General features: G+C 34.6%; 1 protein-coding gene across 1 annotated transcript in view; it reads left to right on the top strand.

The window, feature by feature from the left end:
* Positions 892-10670, top strand: part of LOC109819922 (stromal cell-derived factor 2-like protein) — a 13923-nt gene continuing 4144 nt past the window's right edge. Inside the window, exons 1-5 of the mRNA XM_020385906.1 lie at positions 892-1317; positions 1417-1557; positions 5637-5777; positions 10121-10170; positions 10257-10386. Of these exons, the coding sequence (XP_020241495.1) occupies positions 1192-1317; positions 1417-1557; positions 5637-5777; positions 10121-10170; positions 10257-10386 (588 nt within the window). The 5' untranslated portion in view covers positions 892-1191. The remainder of the gene's footprint in view (positions 1318-1416; positions 1558-5636; positions 5778-10120; positions 10171-10256; positions 10387-10670) is intronic.

Here is a 10670-nt window from a genome sequence, read left to right as displayed (position 1 = left end):
AAAAAAAAGGAGAGTTTTGAGTTCTTATGAGCTCTTATTCCTTAATCCTTTATTTCATATAAATTTAGATAAAAACACTCATTAACATATATTTTACTCAAAATAAGATAGATGATAAGGGCATAAAAGTGCAATAAAATATAATGATCAGTTTAGTACTAAAACACCCAAACATCTTGAATGTTTGGTAAAATTTAGCCTTTGAAAAATTAGAGACGTGGCAATTTTGTGAGATGCAATGCTAATATTTAACTATTAATCTCTCTTTTATATTGAAAAGAAAAGAGAATTAAAAAGTAAGATTATTATTATTTTTTTAATTATGAATAGTTATGATTTGATTAAGATTGCTAAATATTTGATTATAATTAGAATATGCTGATTATGGATAAATTTAATTTGATTAGAATTCTTAGGTGAATATAAGATTATATATCCACATGCCACCTTATGATAGAATAAGATGTGTCCATTTGTCAATTTTTTGGTATGACATATGTCAAATTCTTGCTTGTTTAGGACCAATTTCTCTTTTTATATATAAAGGAGTGATTTGATTAGATTTGATATTAGATAGAATAAATTAGATTTTTTAACCTAGTTTTAGATACAATTACAAAAAATACATAACCTATTGAAAGATACTACTTCTAATCAATTTAGTCGCAAATCCTAAAATTAAAATTAAAATTTTTTAAATTATGATTTTTTTTTTTTTGCAGACTTTATCTTCCATCAGAGTTACAGTCCTATAGGGTTTATATTTTCTACATCCACGTCAGATTTTCAGCGTCGCACTTTACCACGTGGCACTACCTAATTTGTCGAACTCCATCACAATACGTGGCGGCAGACCTTCTGAGATCTTTATTAGACTCCGAGAACGAAACTAATAACTCAAAAATCCGAAGACGGAGAAGCGATCGTCGTCAACACCACAAGAAGAGAACGAAGTGGTCTTATCGAGGGTTCTCACCGCAGGTGACCACGCCCCTATTCTTCGCTCTGGAGAGCCGATCGAGGGGAGACGTGGCTCCATCTGGGCCACAAACACTCTCCCGTCGAAAGATCCCGTCCTCCGCCTCTCCTTCGCCCTCTTCCTCTTCTTCCTCCCGTAGGCGAAACCCTAAATCAACTCCTGATAATTTCCCCTTTTGGCAGCAAACTTGGTTCCTAGTTCTACTTTTGTTAATGGCGTTCTCTCTCTTCGCCATAGCTCTCTTCCTCTTCCTTAGCCTAGACGCCGGCGAGATATCTCCGGCCTCCGCCGCCTTTTCCTCATCCTCCGCTTCCTCCTCCGGCGGTGGCGGCGTCGAGGTTTGTGATCTGATGCTTTAGATCTTGAGATCTGCGTGTAATTAGGGTTAGGGTTTTGGTTTTTGACTCTTTTTTTTGGTTTGTGTGTGGGGGTTGTAGGTAACTTATGGGAGTTTGATCAAGCTGATGCACGAGAAGACTAAGTTTCGGTTGCACTCTCATGATGTGCCATATGGATCGGGCAGTGGACAGCAGTCGGTTACAGGGTTCCCAGATGTTGATGATGCCAATAGTTATTGGGTGAGTTTTCGGTTTTCTATTTTTGTTATTTCTGTGTGATGGTTTCATTTGAGAAGTTTGTGTTGTGAGTTTTTGCTTGTGAAAGTTTTAACTTTTTAACTATAATTTTAATTATAGACCCTGAAACTAATTAGACGTAGAAATAATTTTCTGTTCTTTCTTTTAGTATTGATGTCAAATTTATGGTGTTGAGTTATAATAACCAGAACAATTTGTGTACTTGAACTTGTAAGGAATGAGCAATCAAATATCAAATTTTCAGGCACAAGGGTTTCAATCACCATTAAGATTGATGATTAGACACGTTTAGTGTTGTAATAGCATCATAAGCAGCTAATTCATTCAAACTTTGACTACATGGAAATTTCAGAGTTTGACTGGTGACCATCTAGATCACCGTCATTTTATAGTGCTTGGTGCTTTTAAAGTTCAAGTTTTAAAATTATCTAAGGTCACATCGACACAATCCGCCCAACTGTAAGCTTACATCACAACCATCGTATGTTCAAAGTTCAAACACAATGCAGCCATCTACAACCCAAACTATACTACAAGTTACATGAGTTTTATCAATAACATTATCCAAAGCATGGGCATTTAATTGCAGAGGAAGTCTTATTTCAGCGCTGATGTCCAATACGCAAAAATTATCATATACCTTGTTGATGTTTCACTTTGTGATCAAACCTTCACATTATACTCCAAGAGCAATAGTGTTGGGAGCTCATCAATCAGTTTAAATTATATGGCCTTTATGAACTAGTAACGATAATGTTGGACCTTTGAGTTGTAGGAGCCTCTTTAATGGTAAGTTTTTTTGGTGGGTTAATCCAGATTACCGAGGTTTTAAATATCAAATATTGGGAAAATATTAGACGGCTAAAATCCATATCGAATTACGGATATCAGGGAAATATTGGGATACATGTAGTAAATATCAGAGCGTCATATATATAATAAATTGTTCTAAAATATAATCTAAACATACTTAGTGAAATATAAGCATACAAAAATGTAAATAACATATGTTTAGGAGCACTAGCCAATTGTAGAAAGTTATTTAGAAAGAGAGCCTACTAGAAGTTGTTGAAAAACTTCACTTGGCTGGGTTTTTGCTTAAAATATTAAAGAAATTTTGCAGAACTATATTGTTTTGCAACAAGCCACATAAAAGGACATATTGGCCAATACATCAACTGATTTATTGGTCATGTCTGCAATATTATCACCCAAAAAATTGCCAAAAAATGGTAAAGGATATTGAGACCTTATTGTTATGTGGCAAGCCTTATAAATGGATATATGATCCGACATATATCGGGAATATTTAAAAACTGTACAGAACATGCATTGGTGCTTTCATAGTTAATAATTTAAGGACGATCGCACATGACACCAAACTGAAAGAATTTTACTTTTATTTTTGTGATATCCTCGGTGTGTTAATGAAATATTTTTTGTGACATAACTAATCAAATACACACGTAAGTTTTGTGACATCCTAGGTGTGTGAATCAAGCTTTCTCCAATGGTGCTTTCATACCAAATAAAGTTGAATGATGATGATGCGTGATGTTGACATAATTATCAACACTGCATACTTATCCAGATCAAGTTTTGATGTATCGAGCCTATGGATCCATATATTGAGATAAAATTCAGTTGACCCTTATCGTAATGAGTGTACATTCAACAAGTTTCTATATGCCTTTGCATGTTTTTAGTGCCATGGTTGCTTTCAGCATTATCAACACTATGGATCCATAGATTGAGATAAAATTCAGTTGACCCATATCATAATGAGTGTACATTCAACAAGTTTCATATGCCTTTGCATGTTTTTAGTGCCATGGTGGCTTTCAGCAATATCTTTAACTGCATATTCTTTAAAGTTGCACATTGCTTAAATTTGTAACTTGTTTAAGCATTTCACAGGAGCCCACACCAGCAATGTTATTGTTTTACTCCTTTTTTAAGACTTAACATTTGTCTTCAGCACTAGACTCTGATTTTGCACTTTGACCATCATCAGGTGACTTATGTCAAGGCTTAGGATATCCTTAAGGCTACTCTTAGAATGGATTGTAGGTTTATCTGCACAAAATACAATTTATATGGATGTAAGAACCCATCACATCAAAGCATGCAGAAAGTTAGCAGCCAGTGGAAAATTCACAGCAGAGAAACCCCAAATTACTCGCTCTAACTTGCAAGTAGACCCAAAGTTAAGTCAAAGTAGAAAGTTTGTATTAAATAAATTCAAACAACTAGTAGTACCTAAATGCACCTAGCCTTCAAATTTATCATCTAAATTAAGAAATTCAAATAACTTCATTCCATAAAACATCAACAAGAACCAAATAATTGTAGTAGAAAAGCCAAAAATCTGAACTGATGCTCCCAAATGCAAACCATATCTGCTTCCAAGTTCCAAGACTTAAATAATAAAATAATTATACCTTTCTAGCGGCCAGGGACTTGAAATTTACTTAGTCGACAGATCCAATGATCAAGATATAACTATATCTATAAGAAGTTCGAGATGAAGATTGACAAAGGGACCTATCTACTTCTAGAGGGGAACTTACACTTAAAAAAGGAACGAGCTGCTTGAGACTGTCCTTGAGATATTGAGAATCATCCTTGAGAATGATCATCAATGGTCTATAAATTCTGCAATCACGACTCGAAGATCAGGCTGTCCTTGAGAGGGGAACTTACACTTAAAAAGGAACAAGCGGCTTGGCACTGTTCTTTCCTTGAGATATTGAGAATCATCTTTGAGCATGATCATCAACGGTCCATAAATTCTGCAACCATGATTTGAAGATCAGGCTCCACCTGGGCCTCTTTCTCCAAGCAACAACAAGCACCAACAAGTAATAGATTACGTCGAGGAGCATTGAGGGTTCTATGGTGCTGAAGTGTTGTGGGTTATCCATTGTGTGATTTGGAGAGAAATGATTAGGTCTGAGGCAAATAGAGTTACTGGGAAAGGTTTTATATGATCCCTGTCTAAGCGGGCCATAAACAGGTAAACTCGAGTAGTTTATACTCTCGAGCGACGATTAATGGATCAGGGAGGTTTCCCTGTTCATGACCGGCTGTTTAGCTTTAATCTAAACCCATTTACAGTGAATTGAGTAATCGGGTCAACTATTAGTAGAAATGAATATTCGTCGTGCCGTGTCTATGAAAACTGAACTCTGCACACTCAATCCATATATATTTAAACATTTTCCTTGATCTAAAGTTTTTGCATTAAATCTATAATCAAATCGGAAGCTAGTAGAAAAGAATACTTGTCCCCCAACAATTAGATTGTCCAGTCCATGAAAACTGAAGACTGCAAAACAAGCAAACTGCAATTAGGCAGTCAACCAGTCCATTTTCCAGCCAGGTTTTTTGGATATTCATGAATCTGAATTACTCGACTATTCAACTCTGTAATATGACATTTTGGCTGTTATCATTTCCTTTCATTACATGATCTTTGGTATTTCACTAGTCTGATTGCTGGCATTTCTCTGATTGTTAGCATTTTTTCAAGCATTAGACGGGTTAATGCAGGCCTACCCTGTGAATTCTCTTTTTTTCCCTCCATGTTATATAGCGATTCTTGACTTCCAGAGGGTTATATCATGCAGTCCATTCTAGTGAGCTTCTGTAGATTTGATGCAATGATGATGAACATCTATAGTCTCTTGATGGAATTAAAGTTAGTATCATATTTTTTTTCCCGTTTATATTTGGCTTCTGCATTGTACTTAGAGAACTTGTGTAAGTGCTTCATTCCTTTGGGTCCTTTAGGTCATTTGGTTGTTTATATTTACTTACATTTGTGCTTTCGGTGCAAGCTTTTAATCATGAAGCAGCTTTCCCTGAGGAACACAGTTTTATTTACTAAACTTTCATTTAGCTTGTGATATTTCCACAGATAACTCAAAAACTTGTATAGTTTCACTATGATTCCATCCTAGATCTCTAAATTGGGCATAATCTTCATAAAAATCAAGGCAAAAGTGACTACTATTAATTTTTGTTCTTATATTTGTTTTTATTATTATATTTTTTGGCAGATTGTAAAGCCCCTGCCAGATACATCTGCCAGACAAGGTGATACCATTAAAACTGGAACTATTGTTCGACTGCAGCATATGAAGACTCGGAAATGGCTACATAGCCACTTGCATGCTTCCCCAATAACTGGTAACATGGAGGTGAGTTGTGCCCCACTTTTCTTTTTATCTTGCCCCACTTTTCTTTTTATCTTCAGGTATGGCTGTGTAAGTATTAGTTATAAATCTTTATTTTATCTCATTTATTAGACATGTTGGTTAATGTTTAATAATGTTGATTGTTTGTTTCTGGTTTTCACACAAATGACTGAACCTATACATTTTTTCCCTAAATACTTTTGTCATTTTTGTTGTCGTGGCATTTGCACATTCTTAGAAGTACTTTGAAGGACCTACTATATTGTTTAATGGTGTGGTGTGTCAATGCTCACTGTCACAAATCTGTTTGCTTTTGGAATCGAGAGCTTGAACATCATGGAATTTTGGAAATCTGATTCATGACGTCTCATGTAATTGAGCTGAAGAATTTCATAAAGTTGATGAGTATAGGTTATTTGAAATTTTAATCCTCAATTTAAGCCGTAAAATGTAGTATGCTCAGGGTTTCTGAAATTTGTATTCAACAAGTTTGTGCATGAGTTCTACTTCATTCTCTACATAAAAAGAGTCTAGAGCTGTCTGCTTTTTCTTTTGTCATGTAATACTTTAATAATATGTCAAAATCTAAAACCATACTCATTTGACTGACTTGCAATGTAGCCCAAGTGGTTGCATACCCACGATCCATTATTTGACGTCCGGGGTTCGATCCTTGGCGTTGCTCAATTTTTTGGCACCTTATATAAACTACAACTCATGTGGCAGCTTCACGTGTTCAGCACATGAAGACTACAATAATTCCATTTTAGTCCCTCAATCTACAATAACTCCATATTACTCCCCTAAATCTTTGAAATTTCTCATTAATCCCTCAATGATAAATGTTTATCAATTGTGTTTTCGCTCCCAAAATCTATCTTAAAAAAAAAGGTTACTTGCACTTTGATACCTTACACCTTATGTCACTTTAAAGTCCCATAGTTCTTTGAACTTTGATACCCAAAATCTACAATAATTCCATATTAGTCCTTCAAATCTACAATAATTCCATATAATTTTTCTGACACTTTGGTACGACGAAGTTTAAACTTTTTAACTTCGACATGCGTAGAATTGCTTTTAACACTTTGATACTTCGAAGTTGGTAGTTGGGTTAGAGTATCAAAGTTAGGAATTTGTAAACTTTAAGGTATCAATGTAAAAAATATGAATCTTTGTTGTATCAAAGTTAAAATATTTATAACTTTTGGTGAATCAAAGTGTTTACAAAAACTTTGGGTTATTAAAGATAAAAAGATGATTTTAGAGAATAGGATTCATCAACCAAGACTGACGATGCTTAGTGGAGGTAAAGGTATGTGGTATCTTTACCTAAGGTAGGTGGACATGTTTATGCCAATTGTCTTAAGCGAATCAAGCAATCCATTGGCCACAATCCTATTAGTTGTAGAATTCATGGAATCTTACTTGGTGATCAAGTAAATCCATGTGATAAGACCTCATTAGTGGAACAAGATTCCTCATGTATTACAATCAATAAAGTCATGGAAGCTGGTAATTAGAGGAATTGATTATTGATGGGGTTATATACAATTTATCTTCAAAGATTTGATATAATTCGAATCAAAATAGCATGATTTTAAAAACTACACAAAAAGAAGAAATTGCAAAGAGTAATAACCTAAAGGGTAAATTGCACAGAACTCCCTTATCTATACCTTCAATCAGCTCATTTATCAGCACTTATCCCCTCTTACTTCCTAAGGGAAGAGTGCTAAGTGCTAATAAATAATTAGGGGATTAAGTGGAACAGAAGGTATAGATGAGGGGTTTATAACAATTTATCTTAACCTAAGTCTATTACAACTGTAGTTATTTGAAAATTTTGAAGCATTTGGACACTGACTAGATTTGAAATAACTTTAGGAATATTAACCATTATCTCCATACATATTCACCATTACTTTAAAAGTTGCACATAAAACTTAATTTTGTAAATATAGTCTTTGTTAATCTAATTCTTGCATATATGAAATATAGCATCTTTTGCATAAACTCCCAATTAAATTTGGCACGTGCATTGCACGTGCCCCTGCTAATTAGTCATTAGAAAATCTTCAATCAAGTACCGCTCTGATGGGAACACCAACCAGAGAAACAATTAATGCTGTTTCCCCCAAATTGTTGAAATAGAAGGTTATAACTTTTCAATTATGGTTTGCTTTATAAGTTGACATGATTTCTTAAAGGTCACAGCCAGTGGAAAAGCTAGCTATAGCTAAGTGTGTCTATTTCAAGGTAATTTTGATAGGATGTGCTTCACCTATCGAGAGAAAGAAAAACCTACTCACTATTTTTTGCTTGCCAGTTTTCTTGCCTTTTGGATCTTAATCACATACTTATTAACAGTAACAAACCAATTTATAAATGCTTTATTGGATTTTTAACACATGTACTATCCAAAAGTTAAAATTTTGCTCATTTACCAAGCTAAAATTTTTACGTTCTTGTATCCCTGTAAAGAATATTAAAGTTGCTTGCATACCCTTCAAAAAATATTAAAATTTGATCAAACTCAGGACATTAGTATTTATGCACATGTTAACTAAACCTGACTCGTTTGTTACTAGCTTATGATAGGTTATTATTTACTATCGTGTTGATAACAACTTGTATAGTATATGGTGAAAATGAATTCATAAAATTAAAGGGAGAAAATTATGTAGTGGATAAAGCACACTATGATTGTATGGGCTAAACATGAAAAACTTAGGTTAGAAAATGCTCAACATTGATACCATTTTTTTTGGTGGAAAATAATTGTACAGTTTTTGATATGTTTAATTTGAAAAAGAATAACAGGAACGGTGTTAATATATAAAGATGGTAATTGGCACATTATCTCCTATTCTACTAATAATTGAATGTCGAAAGTTTTAAATAGAATATACTGCAGGTCCTTTTTTAACCTGGCCTGACCCATTATTAAAGGGTATGGGTTGAGTTAAACGGGTACGGGTTGTTCACAGGTTGACCTGAATACCTTATTACTGATCAAGTCCAACCCTATTACCCGTGTATGACCCATTTATTTAGAGAAGGGTTTCATTTTAATCTCGTTTTGCTGAGATCAGTGGGAATAGGTAAGAGTTGCTCAGTCCTATGACTAGAGAGAAATCTCAGGAGGCGTGGATGATGGCCTGCAGCAAGATTAATAGGGAGAGGAGAGAGAAAATAAGGAGGAAGGAGAAGAAAATTATATATATAGAGAGAGATCCTGGATTTTTATTGCTTTAATTTTGTTGTTTCAGAGACATTGAGAACGTTGGTTTTGGTGTGGGTTAATTATTTCAATGATGTTTTTTTCTTCTTTTATGTTGTTGATTTGGGATTATTTACACCTGTAGTTCATGGAATATTTGGCCTCTTTTGTGAAATCTTGTAAGGCCATTGTTCCATATAGGTCCCACATTTTTCATATTCTGAGATTAGTATCTTAAACCATTAAAATTACTATTGGGTCCTCTAAATCATATAATATGCAAAATTAAGCTATCGATTACCAAATTCTCTAATTTGCTAACCATAATTGAGATGCGTAACTAATATTCCACCCTAAAATGTTAAAAAGAATATTCTCTAATTCAAATAGGTGCTTACTGAGGGGATTAATTTCAAACAATATATATGTTGTGAGGACCTAGTTGTCGCAAGTTCTTTGGGGACTATTATGAAATATGAGAGATTTGAGGGTTATTGCCAGTTTCAGCCACTTTCTTGCAAGTGTTGTTTGCTCCTTTATTAGCTCTTGAATCAATGAATGGTCCATGGATGAAGTTCTCTCTGGGTCAATTCCGGGTCAGATGGGTACCCATTTAAATGCTTGTCGGCTAACCATGACCCGTTTAACTAAATGGGCCGGGTGGGTAAAGCTTATATGGAACATTCACCTCACCCAAATTGACCCAATCTGTTCCTTTTGCCACCCCTTATTATACTATATCTAGTTAGCTATAAGATAGAGCTATTTAACTAGGTGGAGGTGTAGAGTAGGACATCGAACAAGTGAGAACCAATTTCTGTTGTTTTAAGCAAAAATGAAGGAAAAATTACAACTAAGCGATGTGGTGCGGGGTCAAGTGCCCAACACTTTCTGTAGCTCAATGGAATAATAGGCTGTATGGAATTTATATTTTTATTACAAGTAATAGTTGTTTATAATCAACTCCAAGTGATAGTTGTTTATAGTCCACGTGGGTATTAGTTGACTTCATGTTATTTGAATTGTTTCCCACTTCTGAATGATATTTCATATGTTTTGACACTTGGGCTTTTAATCACATATGCATGCTACTGTCTGATTGCTAATTTGCGTCCATCTGTAGGTGAGCTGTTTTGGAGGTGAGAATCAGTCAGATACAGGAGACTATTGGAGGTGAGGCCTGCATATATATGAAAACTGGTTTTTAATTTGTAGCTTATCAATGAAGATTTTATTTAGTTCTTTTTCATTACCATCAGGCTTGAGCTTGAGGGTAGCGGAAAAACATGGAAGCAAGATCAAAAGATAAGACTCCACCATGTTGATACTGGTGGTTACCTGCATAGCCACAACAAGAAATACAGTCGCATAGCTGGTGGGCAACAAGAGGTAATATTGGCCAAATTTTCAATTATATATTTGTTTTTCCTTTATAATTTTCCCTCTTTTTCAAGGAATGAAAGTTACACTTGTCAAGTGGAGGGTAATCTCATTTTGGAAAAAAAGATAAGGTGAATAAGTTTTGGTGGGCAACAAGAGGTAATATTGGCCAAATTTTCAATTATATATTTGTTTTTCCTTTATAATTTTCCCTCTTTTTCAAGGAATGAAAGTTACACTTGTCAAGTGGAGGGTAATCTCATTTTGGAAAAAAAGATAAGGTGAATAAGTTT

This window comes from Asparagus officinalis, chromosome 8 (genome assembly GCF_001876935.1).
Source record: "Asparagus officinalis chromosome 8, Aspof.V1, whole genome shotgun sequence".
Classification (NCBI taxonomy): domain Eukaryota; kingdom Viridiplantae; phylum Streptophyta; class Magnoliopsida; order Asparagales; family Asparagaceae; genus Asparagus; species Asparagus officinalis.
This window is presented reverse-complemented; position numbering and strand designations above follow the sequence as displayed.